At 57.7% G+C, this 27,996-nt stretch overlaps 1 protein-coding gene and 1 long non-coding RNA gene across 3 annotated transcripts; one reads left to right on the forward strand and one right to left on the reverse strand.

The window, feature by feature from the left end:
* Nucleotides 1-27,396, forward strand: TTC34 (tetratricopeptide repeat domain 34). Of its 2 annotated transcripts, none has more exons than XM_070604942.1 (9): nucleotides 1-173; nucleotides 1,094-1,919; nucleotides 8,805-9,627; nucleotides 11,000-11,225; nucleotides 12,383-12,587; nucleotides 13,878-14,044; nucleotides 18,274-18,544; nucleotides 19,418-19,632; nucleotides 21,818-27,396. In XM_070604942.1, the coding sequence occupies exons 2-9, from the start codon at nucleotides 1,139-1,141 to the stop codon at nucleotides 22,340-22,342; spliced, it is 3,213 nt and encodes a 1,070-aa protein (XP_070461043.1). In that variant the 5' UTR covers nucleotides 1-173; nucleotides 1,094-1,138; the 3' UTR covers nucleotides 22,343-27,396. The 2 variants fall into 2 exon arrangements, with proteins under 2 accessions (XP_070461043.1, XP_070461051.1); XM_070604950.1 differs by lacking the exon at nucleotides 1-173 and adding an exon at nucleotides 291-375.
* On the reverse strand, nucleotides 18,809-20,849 carry LOC139081061 (uncharacterized). The gene is made up of 3 exons (XR_011536013.1): nucleotides 20,448-20,849; nucleotides 19,718-19,886; nucleotides 18,809-18,935 (listed from the first exon to the last, which is right to left on the reverse strand). It is a non-coding gene; the product is annotated as an uncharacterized lncRNA (long non-coding RNA).
* Nucleotides 27,397-27,996: the final 600 nt, after the last annotated feature.

A 27,996-nucleotide genomic window follows, 5' to 3' on the forward strand; every position in this document is an offset into this window, starting at 1 on the left:
CTCCCGGGAAACGCGCCGCCGTCCCACCCGCTGGCGCAGTGGCCGGGGAGCCCAGCGCCGCGGACCCTCCGCTGGAGCCGCGCCCGCCGCCCCTCGACCGGCCCCGAGCGAGCCTGGGTTGCGCGCCTGTCCCTTCCCCGCGCGCCCCGCACGGCCACAGCCTCCGAGCACAGGCGAGTGTGAGCGGGTCTGACGCGAGAGCGTGTGTGCAGCGTGTCTTGAGTGTGCACATGCGTGCGCGCGCATGTGTGGGCACGTGTGAGTGTGTGCGTGCGTGCGTGTCTCAGTGTGCTCGTGCGTGTGTCCGTGTGTGTCAGAGAGCTTATACTGGGTGGACGGCTTGTTTGCAGGCATTTTGGGACCCAGGAGAGAAAGGTCAGTTCTCCAGGTCAGAAGGTTTGGGGAGGGGGAGAGGGGAGTAGCAGAAATGGTCCGAACCTACCCCTGGCATGGGCCAGCGTCGCTCCCCACCCCCCCCCCCAAGAGCCAGGCAGGTGCCGCTCACTCCCCAGCCCCCAGCTCCGCTCCGGCCCGGCCCTCCGCTGCCCAGATGTGGAGGTGGGTGGACAGGCGGCCCTGAGGTTGGGCACATCCTTGGAGGCTCACGGTGCTGGAGGTGGCCTGTGTGACCTGGATTGGTGGAAGGAGAGCCAGGTGGTGTCTCTGCCTTTCTGAGAGGTCCTCTGCTGGGAGGGGCAGAGGGTGGAGTGATGGAGGGGTCTGTTACCCCTCAGGCCACCCAGCTTCTCCCCACCTGGGTGCTCAGGGGTCACATGTCCATAGAGTGTCAATAGCTGACCAGGGTCACACTCCCATTCTGCAAAGGAAGAAATTGAGACCCAGAGGCAAATAGTGGGCTGGGAGCCTGGCCTGGGAGACCCTGGTAGATGCCCCCAGCCCCGTGGAAACCTCCTGCTGAGGAAGCACCACAATCGCCCCTTCACGCTGAATTCGCCCTGCTTTCACTCCCCAGGGCTCTGCTGACACAGATCTCACTGGGGTGAGCCGGGGAGACCTCTCTGTGCATGGCTGGGGGGCGGTAGGGCCGGCGGGCTGACAGCCACCGGTGCACTAACCACACCCCCTCCTCCAGGTGCCTGTGAAGACTGGACGTGAGCCCATCGGGGGCACGGGCGTGATGTCGGCCCAGAAGCTTGTGGCCTGCCTCTGCCAGGAAGGGGACCAGCACCTTGCCCTGGGGGAGCCCCTGCTGGCCACCGCCTTCTACCTGGCTGCCTTCAGCTGCCACGCCCCCTCGGCGGTGCGGAGGGTCCGAGCTGCCCTGGCCGAGGCTCATGAGGCACCCGTGGTGGCCACCCTGGAGGCCTGGTGCCGTGGTGACAGCCAGATCCCGGCCATCCACTGGGACGGTATGGCGGTGGTCTCCCTGACGGGGAGCCTGGCCTCCGCCTTCCTGGCCGCCCTCTGCCCGGACCACCCGGCCGCAGTCCTGCACTCCCTGGCCAGCCTGCTGGTGCACGGCCGCCACGGGGAGGTGGTGCAGCGCTGTGGCGCCCTGCTGGACGCTCACTCCCAGCAAACCCTGGAGCTGCGGCTGACCCGCGCCCTGGCCTGGGTCCTGTCCGGGACGCAGGTGGACGCCGGCGTGGCCGACTACCTCCAGGCCTTTGCCTTGAGTGCCGACCGGACTGTGGCCTTCGTCCGCACCCACCAGCAGCCCTACCTCCCCGTGCTGGTCAGCACCCTCCAGGACTCCATCTCGGGGCGCCAGGAGGCCGGGGACAGCGCCAGCCGGCAGGAGACCGACTGCCAGAGACTCCTGGCAGCCCTGGCCCCCAGTGGCACCTGGAGCGACGTCCTGTCTCCCGAAGCTTTGCTCCTCCGTGGCAGGTACGCGGACTGCCGGGCAGCATGCAGCCGGGCCCTTGAGTCCGAGCCGCCGGGCAGCAGACCGCAAGGTAGGAGTGCGGTTCACGTCCCTGAGGGGCAAGACGAAAGCCGCTCTGGCCATTCTGGCACGGCGTGGTTAAGTCCTGCTTATGGTGGTGGGGGTCATACTGGGGCTGGGGACACCACAGTGGCAAGACAGGCAAGACAGATGGTCCCTGCCCTTAACCAGCACCCAAGAAAAGAAGCAAACACAATACGTGCTTTGAAAAATGGAACATGCAAGGTTACTGCTCTAGCCCGACGGTCAAGGAAGGCTTCTTGGAGGAGGTGTCATTTGAGCTGAGACTGAAGGATTCCAGGCAGCAGAAACAGAACGTCCGGGTCTCCAAGGGAGAAAGAACTTAGGATGTCCGTGCCACTGAATGGAGCCAGGGTGGCTGTTCCGGGATGGGGCGGGGGGAGCTGAAGGCAGTGGCCGTGCCTAAGCCCTGCTGGCCTCGAAAGGACCTTGGATTTTACCCTCAGAGCAGCAAGGAGCCATGGGAGGGTTTACACTGCGGAGTGAGGTGCTCTGGGTTGCTTTTTTAAAGTTTCCTCTGGCCGCTGAGTGCAGAACATGCCATAGAAGCCAGAGTGAGAACAGAACCTGCTGGGGGGCTGGAAGGGGGTCCAGGCTGGGAGGCTAGGAGGCAGTGGCCATGGTCCAGGTGAGAGATGATGGAGGCTCAGATCGAGGAGGAAGCCTTAGAGAGAGGCGATGGGTCTGAAATATCACTGAGTTAGAAATGATAAGCTTGTGGGGAGAAACGGTGGAAAGCAGGGCGTGGAGGAGAATCGAGAACGACTCTGGGACTTTGCTTTCAGCTGCTGGAGTGCAGAGGGCAGGCAGGAGCAGACCAGGAAAGGGGGCATCAGAGGTGTTAGACACACCCAGTCTGAGACACTACTGCTCCTGCCTGGCCCCTTTGCTGGGTCCTCCTTCTGGTGGGGGGAGGGCAGGGGGCTGGGTGGTCAGGAGCCTCCAGGAGCCATACTCCTGCTGCCAGGAGCCCTCTGAGCTCCCTGCCAGCTGCATGGCCTCTCCATGCCCGTGTGCAGGTGGGGATGGTGGCACACCCACCTCTGACGGTGCCTGTGGGATTCAGCGAAAATGTGCGTCACACCCTTAAGATGGTGTCACCCACCAAGTGCTCAAAAAGATGTGCCTTGAGCAGATCAAGTGGAGATGTCCTTAGGCAGCTAGATGTGAGCTTTGAGATGAGAGGCCACTTGGTTTGAAGAAGCGTTTTCGGAATCATCCACACAGAGAAGGGATTTAAAGTCAAGAGGCTAGAGAGGGCGCGAGCACGGAGGGAGGGAGGGGGCAGCCAGATGCGGAGGTGCGGGATGGATCTCACTGCGGGCTCGGTACTTAGTGGGCAGATTCCATCTTAAGGGTCTGACATGCGTTTCATCGAATCTGCACTGCAGCCCTCAGAGGTGGCTGCAGCCACAGCCCCACTGCCTGTGGGGCTGCCAAGGGCACATGGAGCATTGGTGGTAGGCTGGAATATGGCCCCCGAGGGCTCCTAACTCCCTCCCAAAGAGGACCCAGCAAAGAGGACCCAGCAAAGGGGACAGGAAGCAGGAGGACCCTTGAGCCTGCAGGGTGATGGGGAGGGCCAGAGATGAGGGTGTTTGCAAGATAAAGTAGCTGCACTAAAGGCTGCTGCTGGGGCCTCGTCCCTGAGGAGAGGACAAGAAGTGTCTGCCGAGTGTGCCCCACGGAGGTTATCAGTGAGCCCAATGTGAGAGGGGGAGCAAAGAGAACTGGAATGTGAGTGGGCACTTTTCTTTCTGGAAATATGCGAGACCGGATCCCCTGAAACCCTCCCACTATAAATTACCTAAAAGTGCACAACAAAGTCACAAAGAATCCTGAGTAGGGACCCTCAGTGCCCAAAGCACAAACGTGCAGTGGCCTGTGAGCAGGGGCCATGGTAGGCTGCGGGCATTCAGTGCCTCCCACGGTGGAGGGGCTTTTCCACCAGGAGAGACCCCTGCAGAAATCCAGGACCCACAGAAGGCTGCAGCCTTGGGGAGCAAGTGTGCTAGAAAAACTCGCCCACCCCCCCCCCCCAAGAGGAGACTGCGGGGGAGCTTGTCTGTCCTGCCCTGGCTCTGAAGTGGACCGGAGCACCTTCCCTAAGAATCACTGCGTTAGTGAGACATATGTCACTTGTGTCACAGGGAGCCGCCTTATCACCACCAGCAACACAAGCATGGCTTACAGTGTGAACGAATAAATTTCCCATAACAAATGTATTCTAATCTCAATGTTACTTATCAAAAGTCCTTGGAAACATTGAACAAACCCTTCTGCATTTGGCAAGTGCTCTGCTTTTCTTAGTAAGTAGACAAAGAGGGAAATTCAGTGTGTGAGGACAAGACGTGGAGTCAGAGCAGCTTTAACTGAAATCTCCCTGTGGTTAAGCATCCAGGTGCCAGGACTGCAAGTGGTTATTCTCCCAAGGCGCCTGGAACAACCGCCTCCCATTCTTTCAGGGTCCTTCATTAAGAACTATGCCATAGGTGGGGAACATGGCCACACCTGTTACAGCTCCGTGGCAACAGAGCTGGCTGGGCCTTGAGACTCTCTGGGACCCACAGAAAACAGTGGAAGTGGCATGTGGTTCTGGAGCCGAAGCCTCAAGGGCCAGCAGCTTCTACCCTCATCCTCTTGGAACCTTCCCAGTGCCACGTGGGGAAGCTAGACCAGTGAGCTACAAGGGCACACCAGCAATGGAGGCTAAGCAGCCAGCCAACACCACGGCCCCTGATATGGGAGTGGGAGACTGCCTTACACCCTCCTGCCCAGTCTAGCAAGCAGATAGCTGCAGCCACAAGAGTGGCCCCAGGAAGACCAACAGAAGAACCATCCAGCTCAGCTCAGCTCAACTTGAAGAAGGATCACAGGCAAATAGAAATGGTCGATGTTTTAAGCCACTGAGTTTTGCAGCAGCTTCTTACACAGCAGTAGCACCTGACACAACTGCTGAGTCAAAGCATCGGTTTTTGATGCATGTTTTAGCTAAAACTGAGTTAAATAATATAGGACTTATAATTTTGTGTTTCCATAATAATGCAATTCACTACCTTCATTAATGGAAGAAAGAAGAACATATGATCATTGTAACAAATTCAGAAAAAGATTTTATATTTAACACCCCCAAAAATTAATCAACCAAGGAATAAAATAAAACTTAATTGAAAAAGATAATATCTATCAAAAATCCACCAAAAATATTATACTTAATGGTGACATTTTAGAAGCCTTCCATTTAAAATCAAGAATGTGGTGGCTGCCCATTCTCCCATTTATCTGTACTAGAGATCCTAGCCAATGCAATAAGATAAGAAGAAAAAATAAACAGGTAAGACCAGAAAGGAAGAAACAAAGTAATCATTATTTCAGACAATATGTTTCCCAAAAGAAAGAACAAAAATATATTAGATATAGTAACAGAAGTTAACAGGATATATAAAAATCACTTATATTTATAAAAAACAGCAACAAATAGAAACTTTATGGTTTAAGAATTTATCATTTACCAATAGCAACAGAAAATAATTTATTTCAAAGAGTCGTATGACTTTATGGAGGAAATTATAAAACTGCATGAAAAGACAGTAAAGAATATTTATGTAAGTGGAGAGATATTCCATGTCCTTTGTTAGAAAAACTTGATATTATAATAGAAGAGCAAAGGACCGATAATAAAGGAGATAGAGGAGGAGGGGGAAAAAGAAGAAGAAGAAGAAAGGGGAGAGAGAGGGGGAGAAGAAGAGGAGAAGATGGAGAAGGTAGTGGTCTAAGGATTTGTTCTGTCAGTTAATACAAAGCTATGTTATTCACTACAGAAGGTTATTGACTTAAGGGATAGATAGAAAGACCAATACAACAAATGATAAAGGCCAGAAACAGACCCATATGTATCTGGAGCTTAATATGTGAGAGTGAGCATTGAAAGAAAATATGAGAGAATATCATTAAGACTCTGTGTACAGCTGGGCTTCTTAAGATACAAAAAGTGGAAACAACAAAGGAAAATTTTAAATCAAAAATTTTAAACTTCTGTTTTGCCCTTAACTATAGAAAATGAAAGGACAATCCACAGCAGAGAGAAAATATTTGCAAAATATACAATGGGCGAAAGTTTAGTACCCAGAGTATTTGAAGAATTGCTATATATTAATAAGAAAAAACATCTAATACAAGAATTGGCAAAAGCATTTCCCAAAAGAGAAAACACAGATGGCTAATCAACATGTGCACAAATGTTCAACATCATAGTAATGATACAAATGCAAATTAAAACAATGAGATACCACTTCCTACCCACCAGATTGGCAAAAAAGCACTTTTAAATAAATGAGCCTCACTAGTAATCAGGAAAATGAAAATTAAAACAACAATGGGATAGCATTTTATATCCCCCAGATTGTCAAAATTTTTAAATCTAAAGATAGAAGAGTCTGGCTTCCAGTAATGGTGGCATAGCTTGATTAGACTATGTGTCCCACAGACAGCAATTATAAAATTTGGACAAAAAATAAAATGCAGCCAGTTGGAGGCACTGAACAGTGAGCAAATGTAGGCAGAAACTGGAAGTTGACCCTTGAAAGATGAGGACTGTACAGATGAGATTTGCATGTTTGTAGCTTTTTGCCTGAGGAAACTCCTCAATCCGTGTTTTATCCATGTAAAACAGAAAGCTGCAGTTTTTCTGGCTTGAGATGTCATAGGACAGAGTTCATGGCTGAGAGAGGTGGCTGGAAAGTTGGAATGGAAATCCTTAGAAGGAAGGAACCACATCGTGGGGTGAAACCCAAAATCTGTGTATTGAAGCCACTTAACTCCTTGGCTGACCACCAAACTATACATGCATGGGAGAGACTGGCAGCCTGAGAAAGCAGCAGCTGGAAGCTGCAAGAACTAGATAGAGATTTCAGCTGCTGCCTGCCAAAAAAGAGACAGAATATGGAATTTGATCCTAGCCAGTTTAACTGTCTGCTACAACAAAATTCAGTCCTCTTCAGAGGAACATAGCTGAATCCAGAATCTCTACAAAGCATCAACCAAATGTCTAGTGTACAATAAAAATTACTAGACATGCAGAGAAACAGGAAAATAAAATGTGAGCCACAGTTAGGAGAAAAGAAATCAATAGAAACCAACCTCGAGATGATCCAGGTGCTGAAATTAGCAGACTAAGGACTTTAAAGGAACTGTTAAAAATATATTCGAAGACTAAAGGAAAATATAATCATAATGAATGAACAGATATGGAATGTGAGCAGATAAATGAAAACTATGAAAAAGAACCAAATGGAGATTCTAGAATTGAAGAGAGCAATAACCAAAATGAAAAATGCATAGCATGTTCGAAGAGTCAGTGAAGTTGAAAATAGAATAGAAATTATGCAATATGATGAAAAGAAGAAAAATGAACAGAGCCTTGGTGACCTGTGGGACATCTAGAAGTCTAACGTGTGTAATTGGAGTCTCAAAATCAGAGCAGAGAACACACTTCCATGTGGGTCAATAATAACCGCTTCCCCCAGCCCCCAGGGCTCTGCACCTGGGACCCATGAACTCTGCACAAATCAGGGACAGAATTGTTCTGTGCAGGAGTTAGTGACTGACAGGAAAGGCTCAAAGTTGCTTTTACTTTGGCCACCAGGACTAGATAGGGTGACCCTGTGGTTGGTTGGTTGGTTGCCATCGGGCTGCAAGGTGCTGTTTTTACGTGACTCTGAGCTGTGACGTGACGCTTCCTGCGGTGGCAACAGGGCAGGGTGACAGCGGTTTTGCTTCCAGCAGAAGTGAAGGCGTTTTCCCTCTTCTGTTTCCATGTAAAGGATCATTATCACGTGGCCACTGAGTTAGGTTATAGGGAAAAGCTCTCTGAGAATTCTGAAGGACTCCGTGCAGACAGCACTAACGTGGAGGTTCAGAGACTTGAGACAAAACTCATGGGGCTGTAAGAACCTCCGCTCCCTGCGGCACTTTTCTAACCTGTCACGTAAGGGTGGGCGCCCGTGAGCTTGGGCCCTGGCAGCACTGAGTTTTCTGGGATTCTCTCAGTGGTGTGCACCTTTTGGGGGCCATGTTGGGGATGGGGTGTCTCAGAATTCAGAAAGTCCCCATTCATATGAATGTTAGAAGTTGCTCAGACATGAAAAATGACGATGGTGGCGGGGACACTGTTGTTGATTCGAAACCTCACCGAGTCACACTGAACACCAGGCCTGTTCCAGGCACAGCTAATCCTCGCAGGCCTGTGAGTGTAGGCCATTGTAATCCCCATTATAAAGCAGAAAAGGAAACTGAGGCACAGTGGGCTGCAGTAAATCCCCAAGACCCCACTCTTTGAGGATGTCGTCCCCTCTTTCCTGGACCTGATGGGGAGATCTCTGTGTCAGGCAGGGAAGCATTGGGTCCCCACATAGCCCAAAGAAGGCAGGAAACAAAGACGCCGCAGTCACAGCCAGCCCTACCCAGGTACGGGGTCAGACTTCAGCTCCAACCTGGTGGGCTGATCCCAGAGAGGGAACTCAGCCCTGAAACCCATCATTAAAAGGTCAGGGGGAAAAGACAGGTGTGGTAACTAAATTTCCGTGTTGGCTGAAGATAAGACAGACAACCCATGCTGGGGTGGGTTGGGGTGTCGGGGGGCAGGGCAGCTGCCATCCCGGTTGCCCCGTCTGCTTCTGATCCTGCTCTGTCAGGAATGGGCTTGGGGCCTCCTGCTGGTGCTCATCCTGAGTGCGCTGTCCTGGGCTGCTGGGAGACTGGAGATGCTGCCGGATCTTCAGAGGGTCCAAAGCGCTGGACGCTTGGGGGGCTACAGGCAGCACCCCGGGAGGAGTTGGCCCAACAAGCAGGACCAACGCCTCTGCTCTCTCCCCAGGTGAGCATCTGGCCGCCCTGCTGGTCACCCGGGCAGCCGCGGCCTTCCTCTTGGACCGCGGGGCTCAGGACCTGCTTCGGGACCTGCACGGGGCCTTCCGCGAGAGCCCCTCGGGGGCGCGCAAGCAGTTGGAGACCTTGCTGTCTGCTGGGGACCGGGAGCGCCTGCGGGCCCAGGTGCAGGAGGCCGCAGACGTCGGCTTCGCCCATTTCCAGGAGGTCGTGCGGAGCCGCGCCGAGCTCCGCGAGGACTCCGGCCGCGAGCTGCTGGCCCCGGTGGCCCGTGCGCTCCGCGTCCTGCGGCGTGTGGCGCCGCCCGGGGCGCGGCCGGCACTGGGCGCCCGCCTAGCCGAGTGCCTGCTTCTGGCCGGGGACGCGGCGGGCGCCCGGGCGCTGTGCGAGCGCCTGCTGAGGCCCGCGCTCCCCGGGGACCGTGCGCCCCTGCTGGCGCTGCGCGGCTTCTGCGCGCTGCACGCTGGCGACGCGCGGTGCGCCCGGGAGGACTTCCAGGCGGTGGTGGAGCAGGGGCCGCCGCACCCGAACGGCTGCGTGCGTGCTCTGTGCGGCCGCGGGCTGCTGCGGGTGCTTTCGGGCAGCGCGTTCCTGGGCGCGCTGGACTATGTCACCGCCTGCCGGCTGCGGCCGGAGGAGACTCTGCTCGTCGCCAAGGCCTACGTGCCCTGGAACCAGCGAGGGTTGCTGCTGACGGTTCTGCGGGAGGAGGGCCGCCGGATGCTGGAGCGGAAGCTGGACCTGGGACCCGGGGGCGCGCCGGGCTGCCGGAGTAAGGCCGCGGAGATGGACAGCCCCGCTGCGCAGGAAGGGTAACAACCAGAGCCTCGTGCGCCGGCCAGGGGCTGCTGCTTCATTCTGGTCTCCAGCACGGTAGCCAAGGGCGTGTTCCGTCCTATTTGTCAGATGAGTAAACTGAGGGACAGAGCGGCTAGGTGATTTCCCTAAACCGTTCTCGGCAGATTAAGGCCAAGAACCAGACCTTAGGACCCTCAGTCCCAAACAGCATGATGCATTACGGACTGACTTGTCATAGAAAATTAGAAAATCAACACGGAAATGAAAAATGAGACCCATTATCCCACTGCTAGCATCCCCTTCTAGTTGTTTCTCTTTGTGCCTATAAAATATATTTCACAAAACTGGATTTATGCTGTATTTATATGCCAGTTTTTTCCTCAGTGGACCATGAACATTTCCTTTGCTGCTCCACATGCTTCACGAGCAGCCTGAAAGCCCACCGTGTGAATGCGCCATACTTCCTTAGAGCATTCCCATGGTTTCTGCTCTTGGTTTTAATGCTTCCTGGGTAAAGTCCCGTCTCCACGATGTTCTGCCCTTAAGATGGAGACAGAGGTTGAGTCCCCGGGTCAGGGAGCACGGCCCCTGCAAGGTCCTTGACTTCAGGCCCTGCTGCTGCCCATCTGGCCACACACCCCGCACTGATGTTCATTTTACGGACTCTTTGCCAGCCCAGTGGGTGGACCTGCAGCGTTTTGACGTGCGCGGCTCTGGTTGCTGGGCGGCGGCAGGAGGTGTTTCAGCAAAGCTCCTGGGGGCGTGTTTGATGTCAGCCCCCCCCCCCCCCCCCACACACACACTTCCTCTGCCTCCGGTTGCTCACTGTGCATCGCTAGGACCTGCTGGTGAGGAGGAGCTTCCGTGCCTGTGATTGGGGGCCCTTCTCCTTGTTCCTTCTGGCAATTGTCACATGCGAGGCTCTGGCCCCTTTCCCCGTGGGAGTTCACTCACATCCCCGCAGGTGCACCACGGTCACTCCATGTGTGCCCTGTTTGTCACCCAGCTCTGCCTACCACACACCCCTGAGGCTGTGAGGCCAACGTTGTCATCATTTTTGTGGAAAAGGACACCCAGGCAGGGTTAGCTGGGGGTCTTGCTGACTTGCAGCCCTGACTCCCCGTCTCTAAGATGCCTGCCCATGGGGTGGTGGGAGGATGGAGAGAGGTGAGGGCCGAGGGCTGGATTTTGGAAAGGGCAGCCAGGGGTTCTGGGGATGGCGTGCGTGAGGGTCTTTCCAGCAGGACAGGGTCTCCGCAGTTCGGCGGGAAGGGCGCTGCCTGGACCAGGTGTACAGGGACAGGATTTGCTGGTGGCCCGCCTACGTGGGCAGGGGAAGGGGGTGTGGGGAAGGGGCCGGCTCTCCTCCAGCTGCTCTCTCCGCAGGGATGCCCATGGTGTGCACCAGCTGGCCATGCTTTTGATGGAGCTGGATGCAGAAGACGAGGCTTCACGCCTCCTGGCAGCTGATGCCCTGTACCGCCTGGGCCACCTGGACGACGCCCATAAGGCACTCCTGGTGGCCCTCTCCCGGAGGCCCCAGGCGGCCCCTGTGCTGGTGCGGCTGGCCCTGCTGCAGTTGCGAAGAGGCTTCTTCTACGACGCCAACCAGGTGAGGCGGCCCCAGTGGGCCACAGCAGAGCAGGCGGAAATGGGGCACAGTTCTATGGAGGGCGCCAGGCCTCCCGTGGCCCCTACTCTGCACCCCACAGCCCAGATATCCCGGACTTTGGAGCAGGCAAAGTGTGTCCCAGCCCCGGGCTCTGCCACCTCCAGCAGGTGTCTCACCTCTCTGACCCTCAGTCTCCTGGTCTGTGCCCTGGTCTTGCAGGTTCTCTTGAGAATTAGCTGGAGCAGGTACCCCAGGGCCCAGCAGTTCTCCAGCATGCAATAGATGCTCCATATTTGCTTTTGTTGTGTTATGAAAAAAAAGGACCAGGAGTCAAGTGTAGCGCAAGCTTCGTCCCAAATCTCCTATGTAAACCGGGTTCTGTTGTGACCCTGCCCTGGGGAGGGGGGACAGCAGAGGGGTCCCCAGGTCCTCAGGCCCTGCTTGCCTCACCTCTCTGAGACTACGCTGCTCCCGGGAAAAATGGACCTCACCTCCCTCAGGTGTTACGAGGCTTCCTGTGGGAACCGGAGTCAGAAGGTGACCTTCCAGGCAGAGAGGTTGGGCACTGGGGCCTGTCAGCTTCCTCCTCTCCTCTGGCCAGGTTTCTGGTCTCCCTGCACTGGGCCGTACGGGGGGAGGGAAGGATGCCCTGGGACACCTGTCCACACGTGTGCAGCCAGCAGGGGCAGCATTGGGTGTCTCTGGGATGGAGCTGTCCAGAGCTGAGGTGATGTCCACTGGAGGTCCCCCTCTGCCTGGAGCAGGGCCTGGTCCCGGTGAGCTGCTGGAGGACTCCCCAGGCCCTCTGTCGCTTTATGATTTGAAAGCCCCCTTTCCTTGTGCTTTTTATTTGGACCTGCTGTGAGTGGACCCATGAAGGGACATCCCTACCTCCACACTACAGGGGAGGAGGCATGGCTCTGGGACACCCCCAAACCCCTGCCACACAGCGGAGAGGAGCAGCCCAGAGCGGCACTCACACCTCCCTGACCCCGGCCTTCCCTGTGCTCTGTGCTGGGGACGTGCAGTCACTGCCCTCCTGGAGCCACATCCCAGGAGCCACACTCCCGATGAGCCACGCCTCTGCAAGGAGGATGGGGGGACGGTCTGGCATGGGGCACAGAGAGGAACTGCGGTGACTCACCCGTCCCTTGCAGCTGGTGAAGAAGGTAGTCCAGTCTGGGGACACAGCGTGCCTCCAGCCCACCCTGGACGTCTTCCGCCATGAAGACCGGCAGCTGCTGCAGGGCCACTGCCATGCGAGGGCCCTGGCCATCCTGCGGGGGGCGCCAAGCGGGGCCGAGGGTGGAGCCCATACCAGGGAGGCCATCGCCTACCTCTCTTTGGCCATCTTCTCCGCAGGTAGGAGCTGCCCGCCCACCCCCAGGGCTCCCAAGCTGTGCCAGGTTCATGGGGGTATGGGGAGCCTCTGCAATGCTAGGGCCAGGGACCTGGGGGACCAAGGATGTGCTTGGTTCGTTTGCACCCCCAGGGGGCATCCATGGGGCAGGGGCCACTTGCTAGGGGCATCTTGCACCGAGGCCCTGGCCATCCAGGTGAACACGCTAAAGCCTGGGAGATGAGCTGGACCAGCTGGGACCTGAGCTGCCATCCCACACACTCTGGGCCCTGAGGGTGGGAGGGCTGGCGGAGGCCCTTCTGCCAGGTAGGCCCCTCTCCCTCCAACTCGGGAGGTGAGGGCCTGGCTCTCCTAGGCCCTTCCTAGAAATAGAGCACAGCTCTGTCTGTGCTCACCTGGCCTCCCGCTCACCCAGCCATGCCCGCCCTGGGCGCTGGGCAGGGGCCTGGCCCGAGCAGCACAGAGTGGGGCGTCCTTGGTGCCAGGCTTGAGCACCTGCTCTGGGGGAAAGGGACTTTCCAAGGACGCACAGCGAGTCCTGGGGGTGCATCGAGATTGGACGTGTGGACCTGGGATGAGGCTGCAGCATGGACTCCCGGCTCTGTGCTCACTGGGCAGCTCCTCACGCTCCTCTTCTCCGGGGGGGTGACGGAGAAGCCGGCGTGGGGTGGGAGTGAGCACTGAGGGAGCTGGTCCTTGGACAGGGCGGGGATGGCACCTGCTGCAGAGTTCACGCCCTGCACGCGTTAGCCAGGAGGGCACATGACCCAGAGCCACCTGCAGAGCCCAGCATGCTGCTCCCTGTGTCCATCACTGGACAGATGCCTGGAAGGAGTGTGGCGGCGGCGACCTCTTTGGAGAGGGTCCCAGAATCTAGGGGGCTCCTCCCTGCTCACCCAGTGCCTTTTGGCCTGGAGCCTTTCCACCTCCAGTGCTGAGGACCCTTCCCCCTCCCCGTCCCTCGCCTGGCCTCACTCAGATGCAGCTGCCGGGCCCCCTCCTGTCGGAGGCCGCCTCTGTCTATCCATCAGCCCTCTTAGACGCCACCCCTCTTGGTTGGGCTCCCTGTACCCCACAGCCATGCCCCCAGGTCAACCCGGACTACCCCCTTGTCCGTCTTGGTGCCCAGCGGTCTGTGAGCTCCCAAGGTGGCCCTGCAGCTGGTGTGCCCTCTGCACCCCCCATCATTGGGCGCCAGGATGGGTGCAGTAAATGCTGGATGAGGGCCGAATCACTGTACCGGGTCATTCCCGCTGCAGTCAAATCCTGATGCCACACGCCCCTTCCTCCAGGGGGTCATGCAACTGAGTCCCTGCTCACCCGTGCCCGCTGTTACGGGTTCCTGGGCCAGAAGAAGACCGCCATGTTTGACTTCAACTCCGTGCTGCGGGCCGAGCCAGGGAACGTGCAGGCGCTGTGCGGACGGGCACTCCTGCACTTGGCCCTGGACCAGCAGAAGGTACCAGCCCCACACCTCCTCCCACCCCGGGCCTGGGCAGTGGGGTGAGGGGTGCTTTAGGGGAGGGGTGTCTGGGAAGGACCGGGACGCTACCTTCCTTCTCGGCCCCCAAAGAGACATGGAGCAGGGCCAGGCCATCCCAAGTGTGAGACGCCCATCCAACTCCCTGCACTGGGGCTCACGGGAGCCCCATCATCGCACCCCCAGTTTCGAGGAGTCTTTCCCTTCTGAACAGTTCCCCGTGCCTCCCAGCCTCAGTCAGCACGGACAGATCTGCAAACCCTCAGGGCCACCAGGGGGCCCCCCAGCTTAAGTAACGAGACCAGAGCCGGCTAAACAGGGCCTGTGGATTCGGATCGCTGGCATGCAGGGGCAGGGGCGGGAGGGGACTGCTGGCCCAGGGCAGGTGCTTTTCACAGAGAAGTCATGCCCAGAGGCGGCTGCCACTGAACATCCCTGAACAAGGGCACTTCCCAGCCAAGAGCGATGTCACTGACGAGTGACTGAAATTGGCTGTCTGCCTGATGCTCCACTGAGCCAGGGTGCAGCCCCGAGGGAACCTGCCTGCCTGGTTTCTAGTTTTTTTAAGGTTAGAATCTGAGGAAGCAAGGAAAAACAGCCCCAGATGCCACGGAGATGAGAGGGCCTCGCAATGGCACCTGCCCCTACCTGGCAGGGTGTCCATGTATCCCCCAAGGGCCCTGGCAGCCTGGTTTCTGTTCCCGCTGGGTGCAAGCTTGTGGTTGTGAGCCCAGCCCTCTGCATGCCCCTTCCTGTGCAGAGCAAGAATCTGTGGTTCGCAGGGACAAGCCCATTAAACAGAGATGGGATTCGGCCGGCAGGGCCCCTGCTGCAGTGGGGCGAGGAGGGTCCCTAGAAACCTGCCCCTGGGTGCTCTCGACATGCCAGCAGCTCCTCCAAGAGGCACCTCAGAAACGCCTCTCCTCCTGCTGTGTCCAGGGCAACAGGATGCATGGCAGGGAAAGTCGGCAGGTCTGAGAGTCAGGCCGTGGGAACAGGGGCCACCCTACCCCTGTCACGCTCGTGAATTTCCTCCTGGAGATGGGCTGAGGCTGAGCTGCCCACATGCCCTCTGCCCTTCACCATGAGAGGAGGCATGGCACAAGGAGCTCCGAGCCAGGCTGCTGGGGTCCAGGACCCTGCTCCCCCGCTCTTTAACTTTACCAGCAAGTCCTATAACATCTCTGAGCCTCGTGTCAGCATCGGTAAAATGGGAGCAGGGGAGTGCTTGTGAAAGGCCATCAGACACTCAGCCTGGGGGCAGTGCTTGGTCAAGGCTGTCAGATGCTCAGCCTGGTACATGGCCCGTAACAAGGGCTCCATATGTGGCAGCTGGAATTCCCATGAACCAGCACAGGATTGGGCTTTTGGGGCCAGCCCAGTAGCATAGTGGTTAAGTTCACACACTCTGCTTCAGGAGCCCAAGGTTCGCCAGTTCGGATCCTGGGCACGGACCTAGCACTGCTCATGAAGCCATGCTGTGGCAGCGTCCCACACAGAAAAACTGGAAGGACTTACAACTAGGATATACAACTACGTGCTGGGGCTTTGGGGAGAAGGAAAAATAAAAAAGAATTGGGCTTTTTCCCTGCAAAGGTAACCAGCTGATGTGGGTTACCACCGGCCAGTACCAGGTGCAGGCAGGGCCCAGGCCAAGGTGTCGGAAGGACTGGAGAGAATCATTCTTCCATCCACCCATCTCAGGGCTCTGTGTCTCCAGGACCTGCATCCCCACACACCTGCTCCACAACACCCCCATCCCCAGACTTTAAAAGCTTCTGGGCAAGCTCCCAGCTCTGGCTAGGAGACAGTAACTGGTATGGAGCTCCTGAAAGCAAAATAGCTGTATGAAATACAAGAGCAGCGTCTTCGGGTGTCAACAACAGGCCGTGGAGAACTGCCATCCCCAGGGAAGGGAAACCACACGAGGCGAGCCCCATGGGAACTGACTTTGCGCGGGGAGCCTTCCTGTCATCGCACAAGGAGGTTGGCAGTGGGTTTGCTGGGCTGAGGAGGCGGAGACTAGAGTTCCAGGCTGTTGCAGTGGCTGGAATTTGCTAGAAGGGCAATGGAGAAGAGGGGGCTGTGCCAAGCAGAGAAGGCGTTGTGGAATTTGCCGTGGGTCCTGTCTCAGGGCTGGGCTGCTCACGTGGGGCAAGACCCAGAGGCCCAGCACAGCTCACTTGTGGTGGGGCTGAGGGCTCCACAGCGACCCAGGGTCAGGCCAGGCTGGGAGATGTTGGAGCCCTGACCCAGCCAGAGCAGAGTCCTTTTGGAACACCCTGGGCACTCAATTGAGACCGCACCCTAAGATCGAGACTGAAATGGACCTGCACTGACAAGGAACAAAACCAAGTCCTGCAAAACCAAAATGACCCCCAGAACAAAACACGACCCCCTTCACAGGATGGTGACGTGATCCAGGCTCTGTGCAACGTACCAGCCGCAAAGTCCAGCACAGAACCAAAAGCTGCCAGACATGCAGAGAGCCAGGGGAATGTGACAGTAATCAGGGAAGTAAGGACTCGGTAGAAACAGAGCTTGAGATGGCTCAGATGTGGGCATTAGCAGACCAGGGCACTGAAGCGGAGACGATACACGTGTGAAGGACTCAAAGGAAAAGTCTGTCATGATGTGTGAACAGACGGGGAACCCTAGCCGAGACATGCAAACTATCAAGAAGAATCAAGTGCAAATTCTGGAGCTGAAAAGTATCTCTGAAATTAAAAATGTGCTGGCTGGGCTTAACAGCCGATTGGACGCTGCCAAAGATTTAGTAAAATTGAGGCTGGACCAATAGAGAGGGGAAAGGACTTTTAAAAACGAAGAGAGCTTCGTGGACCTCTGGGATGTCTCCAAGCGCTCTAGCACATGTGTAACTGGATCCAGAGGAGAAAGAAAGGGGCAAATACATATCCATTTATACTTGACCAAGATGTGCCTGGGTGAGGTTCTCCTCATGTCTATCATCTTGGATTTTTTGAGCTTTTTGGGAAACATTCTTCAAATATATATACATATCTAATGATATATGCAAAACACAGAGAGAACCACACCTAGACACATCTTGGTCAAAGCTCTGAAACCAAAGATGAAGAAAACATCTTAAAAACAACCAGAGGAAGAAAGAAACGTTACGTACAGTAGAACAGCAGTATTAAGAATCGTTTCTGATGTCACGGAAACAATGGAAGCCAGAAGACGATGGAATGGTATCTTTAAAGCGCTAAAAGAAGTGAAAGTACTCACCCAGAATTCTCCGTCCGGTTAAAACGTTCTTCAAAAACAAGAGTGAAATTGAAGACATTTTCAGATAAATGACAGCTGAAAGGTGAAGATTCAGCCCCAGCAGACCTGCACCTCGAGAAATGCTAAAGGAAGCTGATGAAGTTGAGGACACCCAAGGGAAATTGTCTGCTGGAAGAAATGAAGAGCACATCTAAACACAAAAGAAAATGTATTTCTTCTCTTAATTTCTTTGAACAAACTCTCCATATATCACAAAGGATGGGGCGAATGAGATTTACTGCTGTGTGGCTCACATCCTACGTGAACTGGCACCATGTTAGCCGCAGGGACTGTGGTGAGCAATCTGCAGGGCTGGAAATATATTAAAAGGAGCAGAGTTAAAAGGCCAACAGAGGAATTAAAATGAAGCACTAAAAATATTCAGCTAGCCCAAAAGAAGGTAGAAAGGAAGGAACAAAGGCACAGAAAAAGATAACTGGAGGAGGACGGGCCTGACCTTGGCTCCATGGCCCCCAGCTGTTGGCCAGGTCAGAGGTCAGATGCAAATGACTCACCCTGACCACCGTCAGGCTCTGCCCTGGCCTCCTGTGCCTCCACGTCACGGTCAGGGCGTCCAGACCCCTCCTCGCCCTGCTGTCCTCCAAACTGCACCCGCAGCCCCCGGCCCCACCCCCACGTGCCCGCCGCCCTTCTGTGCCATAGCGGGTTCTCTGTCAGGGTGCGCCTTCTTCGGTTCCAAACCATCTCTCCTTTCCAGAACTCTGATACACCCTGTGCTGCCTTGTGTCGCTCACCAGCTGGCCCCTCATTTGGGCTGACCCCCCCCAAGTTGTGCGAGGGCAGGAACTGGGCTCACTACCCTTTCTGGTGTCCCCAACACCCAGGCCCTGCAAAGAACCCTTGACAAATACTCAGCTGGGACAACTTCTGCCACACACCCTGCTCTCCTCCCCTTGCAGGAGGCTGTGGACGACATCCTCTCAGCTCTGAAGCTCCACCTGACGACAGTGGTCCCTGAGATCTGCTCTCTGAAGCCAGAGGCGCGGGCCCTCATCACGCAGGGTCTGTCCTCCCGCTGCCGGGTCCTCCTGAGCCAGTCACTGGACACCGGGGCTCCCCTCAGTGACGAGGACACCCAGGGCCTCCTTGCCGCAGGGGAGGCACTGGTCAAAATCGATGCTGGGCAGCTGAGCTGGCACATCCTCCTGGCAGACGTGCTCACTGCTGTGGGTATGCGACAGCCAGGGCGTGGGGAACGAGGGCGTGGTCCCAGATCCTCTCAGCCCTGGATTCTTTTCTGTGAAATGGGGTGAGAGGCCCTGGATTCAGTGGCTTCTAAGGTCCCTTCCACCGCAACAGGACCTGTCACCTGGTCTTCACGTGGGCCTGCTGTGTGCGTGTCTCTAGCTCTCCGAGTCACCTGTGTGGCACCAGCAGCAGGGCGAAGAAACACAGGAGTGATTTGGGATTTCATAAAAGGCTCAAACGCTGGGGCCTCCTCTTTAACTCATGCGTTTATTCAATAAATGTTAAGTGAGTGCCCATGGGACGCCAGGCCGTGTTCTGGGTGGGACTGTCTGAAGCGCACATGTGCCCAAATGTCAGTCTTTCTTGCAAAATCCTGAAAACATTTCAGCACTAATTAGAAAAGGGAGGTCTCTCGGCAGCCCGCATTTCCCCAGCCTGTCATATCCCCCAAGCCTGTGAGGTGCCCCAGCAAGGGCCTTCAGGGGCCCAGAGGTGGCAACCAGCCCACGCTGCCCTGCCCCCGCAGGTGCTCTGGAGAGAAAGCAGACCCTTGCGGAGACCACAGGGAGGGGCTCAGAGCTCTGCTGCTCCACCTCAGGGTCATGGACTTTAGTGACCCCCGAGGTGTGGGGACTGGAACAGGCAAGTCCATGTGACCAGCATGATGTCACCATGTCCCTCTGCTCCCGGCTCCTTCCTCCTGGGGCTGAGCCCCTCCGTCAGCAGGCTGCTCCCCCAGCCAGCGCAGAGCAAGAAAGGCCATGGTGGGCTTCCCAGTGCAGTGATCAGTGAGTCCCGCTTGTCACGCCCCCTGCCCCAACCCCACCCTGACTGTCCTTCCTGCATCCCGGACAGGAAGCTATGAGGAGGCTGGCGCCCGCCTGCAAAAAGCCCTACACCCCGCCCCGCCATCAGAGCCTGCCCTAGCCCGGCGGGGCCTGCTCCGGCTCAAGAAGGGAGACGTGGTGGCTGCTGCGCGGGACCTGCAGTGCCTGGCGGAGACGGACGCCCGGGACCTCGGCTTCCTGCTGCAGCTCCTGGAGGCCTCGGAGAGGCAGAGCCTCGCCCAGGTGCCCAGGATCCCAGGGAGCCCCTCCCCAGCACCACGGGCATGAGACCCCAGCCCAGGGCAGCTCCGCACTCCCTGCAGCCCACCTGATTTCAGCTGGGGGCGGCGTGGGGTGGACGTGTGAGCAGGAGGCCCCCGGGTCAGGCCAGGAGAGGTGGGTGGCCAGGCTGGCTCCTGCAGGTGGTGAGCTGAGAGGGGGCCGTGAAGGGAGGTCGCCTGGGGTCCCTGCCTCTGGCCAGTTGATCTTTCGTTCCACTGTTTATGGGACAATATATGAAGGCCTCCACCAGGCGCCGGTGGAGCTCCTACCCTGCCCCAGGCCCTCGCATTTCAGGGAGACAGTGAGGACACTCGCTTCAGAGAGTGTCAGTGTCGGAGAGACCCTGGAACAGGGCAGTGGGCTAGCGAGGTGGCACTGGAGGTGAGACCATGATGGGACACACAGGCCAAGGCAAAGGCCTGGAGGTAGGAAACAGCCAGGGACGTTCGAGAATCAAAAAGGTGCAGCTGGCAAGGGGGGCCTGGAGAGGAGCGGTTTCTGGGTCAATCGCTAAGGAAGCCAGTGACAGAGGAGCGAGTGGGGCGGGGCAGAGGGAAGGGTGCCCGGCATTCTGCTCCGCCCACCGCCCCCCTTCCCTGGCTGGAGGTGGTGGGAGAGGCAGGGTGCGGGGGACTGGAAACTGCACTGCGTGAATTTAACCTCCTGGGGGGAGGGCGGCGCAGGGGCCACCAGGATGGGGAGGCCGAGAGCATAGACGGGCTTTGGAGCCAGTGAGCCGGCATGAAGCCCTGTGCGGCCCGGGGCGAGTGTTTCACCTTGCGCTCCGTTTGCCCCTGGCTCTAGCGGGCTGTGCGCCCAGGGTCCCCCAGGAAGACAGGAGCCACAGTACGTGTTTCAACCCGGGGGTTAACAGAGGGGCTGCCGACCGAGCTTTAGGGACGGAGAGAGTAGAGGGAGCCGGGCGATGCGGAGGGAACAGCTGCCTCCTAGGGCGGCATCAGGCCCTGGCGCTCGGGGAGCCAGCCCTGAGCAGGGGCGGGCGGGGGTCTCCGCGTTCACAGGACGGACGCGCGAGGGTCTCAGAGCGGGAGGGGTAAGGGAAGGGCCGGGCGGGGGGGAGGGTCTCCGAGCGGGAGTGGGAGGCCGGGCTGGGCCTCCCGGAGGCAGGTTCCGGCTGCGGCTCGAATCCGCCAGACTCGCTGCCGTTGCCTAGCAACGCGGGCCGACCCGGAAGTAAACAGGAAGTGGTTGCGCCCGCTTCCGGCGGTCCTGTGCCTGTGCGGCGGGCGCCTCCTCCCCCGAGCTCCCGAGGCGGCGCGGCGAGGAGAAGTCGGGTCGTTGGTTCGAGTCGCAGGCGGGGACGGAGCGGGGCTTCCGCGCGCTCCGGCGGGGAGGCACGTCCACGGCGCCCCGGGCCGGGCCCCCGCGCAGCCGTCCGCAGGCCCCAGGAGGGGAGGGCGATGGACGGCGCCTGCTGAGCTCTGGCCCCGCCCTGCTCCCGCTGCGGCTCGGGGGAGCCCAGGGCAGCCCCCCTGGGAGCGCCGCCCTGCCCGTCCCGGGGGGCAGGCGCTGAACCGCAGCCCCCGGGTCCCGCTGGCAGGTGCCGGGGCGGAGTGCGGGGCCTGCCCGAGGAGGGGCGGTGGCGGCACCTCTTCCCCCCGACTCTGATCCCGGCTCCGCGGGGCGAGCGGGAGCCGCCATAGGGAGATAGCGCCGTTGCACTAGCGCCCAGCGGGCCCTGCCTTCCTGACCTGGGGCGGCGAGGAGCGGGCTCAAGGACCTGCCGGGCAGAGGCGCTGTTTGCTACTGTTCCCAAGGCGGGGGCAGCCTTGGAGGGTGGGCAGGGTGGGGGGCCGTGCAGTGGCCTCATCAGCGGGGCCTGCTGGGGAGGTGAGGAGAGGAGGGAGCGAGAGGGAGGAGGCCCCCGAGGTGAGAGCGGCAGCAGGGCTGTGAGAAAGCGGGGTGACCGGTGAGGAGGAGGGGAGTGGAGGAGGGCTAGGCTGAGCCTCAGCCCCGCCTCCCTCCGGAGAGCAGAGCGTCGGGGGTGGTCGGGTTGCAGGGAGGTGCCGTCTGCCCCTGCCTCCAGCCCCTGGGAGGAGCCTGCTGAGGCCTGCTGTGCGGGGCTGGAGAGGGGCCTGTCGGGTTCTGGACTGACCCTCCCTCCCTCCCTCTGTCCCCAATGCAGGTCGCAGCCCAGGAAGCTGGCACCCTCCTGAGCTCAGGGCAGCCTGGGCAGGCGCTGGGCTACTGCTCGCTGGCCGTCCTGGCCGGTGGCGACAATGCCTGGCACCTGCGTCTGCGGGCCGCCTGCCTGGCCGAGCTGCGGGACTTTGGCCGGGCTCTCGGGGACCTGGACCGCGTGCTCCAGGAAGGTTCCGGGGACAGCGACCTCCCAACGCGGGCAGAGGACCTCTGCTCCCGGGGCCGCCTGCTGCTGAGCCTGGGGGACGAGACTGGGGCTGCAGGGGCCTTCGCCCGGGCCCTCAAGCTGGCCCCCACCGTGGCCCAGAGCAGCCTGTGGGAGCGGCCGGGCCGGGCCCCTGCCGCCCAAGCCTTGCTGTGCCACGGGCAGCGCTGTCTGGAGGATCGGCAGTATGCAGAGGCCTGGACAGCAGCTGAGGGTGGCCTCCTGCTGGACCCCCAGCACCGCGGCCTCAGGAGGCTGAGGACTAGCATCCGGAGGGAGGCGTCTGGCTGCCGGCTCCACTGACCGGGCTGCCTCCAGGCCCAGTTGTGGGGCTGCCCTGTCACTATCACCTGATGCCCGACCCTGCAGTGCACCCGCCCGAGTCACGCAGGTGCTCACCCCACACCCGGGGCTCGGGCTGCAGAGAGGCAGCCCTGGTTCTTGTCCCTGGCTTCTGACCTGCAGGTTGGGCAGGAATGAGGCTGGATCCCTGTAGCCCTGGGGAGATGGAGCCGGCCTAGGAAGCCCTTCTCTGGGCGTGAAACGGCCCTTGACCTTGGCCTGACTCTCCGACTGGGTTCCTGCAGCACCTGGGCCTCCCTAAGGACAGAAGTCCCAAGCTGGGGCTTGTTTGCCAAGACCGGTGCTTTCATCCAGGTCCTTCTCCAGGGAACCCAGTGCCTCAGGCTGCCACCCACGGCCTCAGCTGATGTGGCTCCCCCCGCTACAGGCCCTTCCCCTGCCAAGCAGAGACTAGCTTGGGACCCCTAATGAGCAGAGCAGCCAGACTTTTCTACTTGACTGACATGGCAACACTGTAGGAAGGTAAAGGTGCTTCCCAGGTGGATTAAACTCCCGCGCCTGTTTGCGGGGAAACCTCCCCCGGGGAGCAGAGGGGCCCAGCCTTGTCTCATCAGCATGGGTTCCTAGGGCCCAGGTCTGAGTTATGCAGGTTTTCTCTGTGCTCAGGAACGAGAGCCGTGCTGCACAGGCTGCCTTGGGCAGGTCAGGACCCCACGCACCTTCCTGAGCTCTGCCTCTAGGGACAAGACCAGGCCACCCGGCCCAGGCTGCGCTCTGCTTTCTCAGCTCTTAATTTGCTTCGTGCCTGGCTGCCCCCCTTCCTCTGCCCAGCACAGATCCACCTGCTCTCTCAGCTCCACACCCACCTCCCACCCACCTCCTCCATGGGCCCAGTCAGGGAGGTAGCCCCAGTCCTCGCACCATCCCCAGGGAGCAGGGAGGGTAGCCATACAGGGTTGGCAGCCCCCTTTCTCTGGCCACGCCCTCCCCATCACCCACCACGTGGGAGCCCTCAGCCCTCCCCACTGCCTTCGTCCTATGGTGTCACCGAGCCCTGCTGGGCTGTGGCGCCTGGGGCTGAACAAGGGGCCAGTGCCTCCCACAGTGAGGACAAGGGCAGGGAGCCCAGAGAGTGGGGAGGGGACTCCATGGGGGGCGCTGCAGCCCCATTTCTCTACTTGCCTTCCCCACTGGGATCCTCGAGCAGTTCCTGGTTCTCCAAGATTTCCCAATGCAGGGTCCTCACTAGGCCACTCCATCCGTCCCCCCGTCTATTCATGTCCATCCGTGCATTCGTTGGCTCAACAAACATCTGCCAAGAAGGCTGAGGCACCAGTGTGGGCCAGGTTCAGAGACGCGCGCAAGGGTCCACGTGGCTCAGATGGGCCATACGGCCCTAAGGCCCAGGGGTGAGACTAGGCCCAGGGGTGAGGACAGGCCCAGGGCCAAGGTCAACAGAGAAAGGCCAGCCCCTGGTGGCGGGAGGGCAGAGGCCAAGGGACGAGTCACCAGAGGCCCTCCCCACCCCCACGCCTGGTTTGCTCCTGCTGTCGTCCTCCCAAAAGTCCTGCCCCCGGCCTACTCTCAAGGCCATGCGGGAGCTTGTCACACTGAGCGTGTGGGTGCCCCGCTCCACCTCAGTTCCTCCAGGCGGCCCCACCTCAGCTCACTGGGGTTTCTCTGTCCCCAAGGGGCATCACCTCCCATCCCACAGCTCGTGTCCCACCGTCTCAGGTCAGCCTTTGCTTGGCCCAGTCCTGCTCCCTCCGTCACCCACCTCTGCCCTGAAGGCAGGCTGCCAGCCCCTGAGCACAGGGGGAGGGTCTTAGTTCCCTGGGCTCCCCCCACCACTGCGTGGCTCCAGGACTGAGCAGGCTCCCTGAGCGCTGGAGGATTCTAAGATGTGATTGATGCAGTAACACTCTCCCCGGCCAAGAGCTGGGACATTTCCAGGGCTGCCCAGGCCTCACCTGCTCCAGGAGCTGATGCTCTTTGCAGATTCACCTGCACTCCCTGGGCAGCCCCTGACCTGCTGTCCAGGGCCCCCTGCACCTCACTGCTGAGCTGGAGGCTGAGAACCCAGGCCCCAGTGTGCCCCGACAGGGGGTGTCCCACTCCTTGCAGCCTGGCTGCCCAGCCTCATCTCTGCCCTTGTCACTGGGCACCAGGACTGCCCACAGATGGGAGAGAAGCCGGGAAGGTGGAGCTAACTGCTAGTGAACAAGCTCACCACCAGCGGGTCGTATGGCACTGCGTGTATTTTCCCAAAGGTCTTCACATACATTAGTCCTTTCTTTCCCACCCTAGAGACCCTGTGAAGTAAGCCTCATCGCATTCTGAAAGCTGGGAAAGGTCCAATATTTGCCAATCAAAGTTAGCCGGGGTGTCTAGGAGCCATACCCAGGCTCCTGGCTCTCAGGGAGAGTTCTGCAGCAGAAGACAGCCCAGGGGGCCCTGCAGAGAGGGCCTCATCCTCCCCAGCTCCATGAGCAAAGTCTGTGCTGCCTCTCACCCTCCCTGTCTGCCCCAACGTTCATCAGGGACATTCCCACATCCACCTTGTCTGCAGGTACATGTGAGGGATGGCTGCTACCCCAACCTCACGCGGTAGCACCCAGGGGGACAAACCAAGCAAGGCCTGGACAGCCTTCAGAGCAGATGAAAAGGTGGATCTAACTGACATCAGTCGGACTCTTACCCCAGAAGAGAGGCTGCACCTGCTTTTCACAAAATCACCACGTTTTAGGTTACCGGGAAAATGTTCATGATAGGGTGTAGATAGCATTACCTAATCTCAAGACGATAAAGCCAGAAATGAACTTTTAAAAATTCCCTGCATGTGAAACAACTCTTGGGTCCAAGAGGAAACCAAATCTGGAATTGCAGAATGTTGGAAAAATAATCACAGAAACAGTCCAGGGAAGCCCCTGTAGAGCCCAGCCACAGCAGAGGGAAGTTCTGGCCCCAGGTACCAAGGTTACTAAGCACGGAAAATGACAATGAGTGAAGTGTGTGCTCAATTCAAGAGATTAGAAAAAGACGATTAACAGAGGAAATCAAAGGCAGTAATTAATAAGGGTAAAAAGCAGAAACTTACTAGAAACAGAAAAATGGAAGAACTAATAAACCCAAAATATGATTCGTCAAAAATCAAATAGATGAACCAAGAGCTAACTTAATCAAGAAAGATGGGAAAAGCTCAAAGACACAAAATTTTAAAAAGGGACAAGGACAAAATAAACACAGGAGATTTAAAGAATCATAAGAGGCTACTTTTCTCAATTCCACGCAAATAAATTTGAAGGCCTGGATGAAATGGATTCGTTCCTAGGAAAATATTATTTAACTAAACTGACTGGAGAGTAGACCTGAAACTTGCACAAGGTGGTGACCTCGGAGGGAAGGAGAAGGCTGGTGAGGAGCTTCCCCCAAAGCAGGTCCAGGCTCAGGTGGTGTCGGGGAATCTACAGGCCTTCAAAGAACGGTCGATTCCAACTGGCTTTAAACTACTTCACAGCCAAGGAAAAAGAGAAAAGCTTCCGAGTTCTTTTTTGAAGGAAGTGTCATCTCAACCAAGTGAAAACCACACGCCAAATTCATCTATGAGTGACCAGTTCAAAAACCCTAAGTGAAATACCAACAACCCTAAATCCAACAGCATGTTGAAAGAATAACACACTGTGAGCAGTGTAGACAGGAATGCAAGGATGGTTCAGTGAGAAATGTATTCATACAGTTTGTCACAGAAGGCATGCTAAGGAGGAAGTGAGTCCTGTGACCCCTGTGGGGGGGCTGCAGTGGGAGGTACCGGTCACGCATGATGAATCCTCTCCAACACGTCTGTCTCCCTACGCCTCGGGATTCCTTCCTCTACATTACACCAGGGACGTTCCAGCATCTCGGCTTAACTGTAGACAGCCTTCAGGCCCAGACTTCATTCAACCAAGTGAACTGTTGGAGTCGCTCCGCAGTGCACGTGAGCCAACACATTAAATCCAGATTCTCTGGTAGGTGCACCCGTATCATTAGAGCCAAGCCAAGCCAGTGCTCCAACACAGTGCCCTGCTGCGGTCCAACACCCGTACACTCCATTCTCACGCACAATTCCCAGGTTCCTTGGTCTGAATTAATGAAATCTTGCAATTGTCAGGGTATACGTGCCGCTTCCTCCTGGGTCAGACTTTGTGCCTGACGCCCCCCTCCTGCTGCGTGCTGAGACTGGACCCTGCTTATGGGTCTCGAGTCAACGGACAGGGGGAGGTTCGAGGAGGCTGAATAAGATGAGCATCCTCTGTAGGCCCCCCAGCCACGTGAGGTTATCTCAGGGCTTTCTGAGGTCTTCCTCAGTCAGTGAAGGACAAACCGCTTCCACTGGAAAGAGGGGCTCAGAGGACATGGGGGTGCGAGGTTCTCAGCACCACCTGAGCCCGACCAGATGTCCCCCTTCCTGGTGTCAGGGTCACATTCCTTCCCAATCAATGCCCTAAATTTCTCATAAGAAAATTAGTCGGTTGTAAATGCAGCTGACACTGTAGTTGTACAACTGACAGAATTAGACGTTACTTTTGACTTTTAGCAATGTCAGTCCTGTGCATGTGAGAAATGAGGGCTCCTTTGGGGGCTGCCGTGGGGTCTCTGCTGCTCTTGCTGTGACCTGAGCGGAGAGTTCAGAGACCTGAGCTTGTCGTTTTCTCACGTAAGTGCTCCAGGACACTCAGGAGGCCAGCCCACCACTGTCCCTGTGGTTGTCACTCCCGTCCCAACAGCCACGTGCAGCAAGGCCCTTGACTCAGTCAGCACATCACAACCAACCACGGCGGCAGCCCTGTCACTCAGGAAGCCACTGGTACCATGGAGTCATGTTTTCAAGGAGCTCGGCCCCCAGCCAGGCCCAGGGACCCACCAAGCCAATCCCCAAATCCAATCTTTGGGGAACCTGTGACAGGGACCACTCCTGGTACCAATTTATGTATCAGTTAGGGTCCACCCTGGAGACAGAAACCACTCCTGTGACTCCAATAACGAGAATTTAATATAAAGTAGTATTAATTAGTCATGAGGTGTTATTATTATAACTGGGGTAAAGGTAACACATGGGGTCATGGGAAGAGCAAGCACAGAGCTCAAAGACAGATGACCAGCCCCCCAAACAGGCTGTCAGCCGTCACCACCACCCTCAACTCCGTGGCCAAGCTCCTCTGCACGTGCCCATCGCCCCTCCCAGGTCCTGCCTGCGCACACGTTTGTGCCAGCGCCCAGCACTCTTCTTTCTGACTCTGTGACAGATCTCACAGGGGAGGGGATTGAGGCTGCAGCTATTGGGGCTGGGTTGGTGGCTTGATGACGGAGACCTGGGATGGGGTCAGACCATCCTGGCCCCACTCCCTCCTGTCCAGGACACCCAAGGCCTGACGTCAAGAGGCAGCTGGTGGGGGATCCCAGAGCCCCAGCTCTCGGCCCAGCCTTCCAGGTGCCTTGGACATGTTATGAGACCTCTCCCAGCCTGTCTGTCTTCTCTAAGTGGGCACCTTGTGTGTACCTGGAGTGGGGCTGGGCACACCCAGGGAGATGGGTTCCTGCCATGCTGAGGCCCAGAGTCACGCCTGCTAGGTGGGGCTGGTCTTTGCGCAGAGGACAAGACCTGCCCCCAGACC

This window comes from Equus przewalskii, chromosome 2 (genome assembly GCF_037783145.1).
Source record: "Equus przewalskii isolate Varuska chromosome 2, EquPr2, whole genome shotgun sequence".
Lineage (NCBI taxonomy): Eukaryota > Metazoa > Chordata > Mammalia > Perissodactyla > Equidae > Equus > Equus przewalskii.

Excerpts from the sequence above, each read along its gene's own strand:
- TTC34 (XM_070604942.1), top strand. The coding sequence starts at position 1,139 with ATGTCGGCCCAGAAGCTTGTGGCCTGCCTCTGCCAGGAAGGGGACCAG. Across the intron at positions 1,920-8,804 it reads GCCGGGCAGCAGACCGCAAG|GTGAGCATCTGGCCGCCCTG; the intron begins GTAGGAGTGCGG and ends CTCTCTCCCCAG. Across the intron at positions 9,628-10,999 it reads AGCCCCGCTGCGCAGGAAGG|GGATGCCCATGGTGTGCACC; the intron begins GTAACAACCAGA and ends CTCTCTCCGCAG.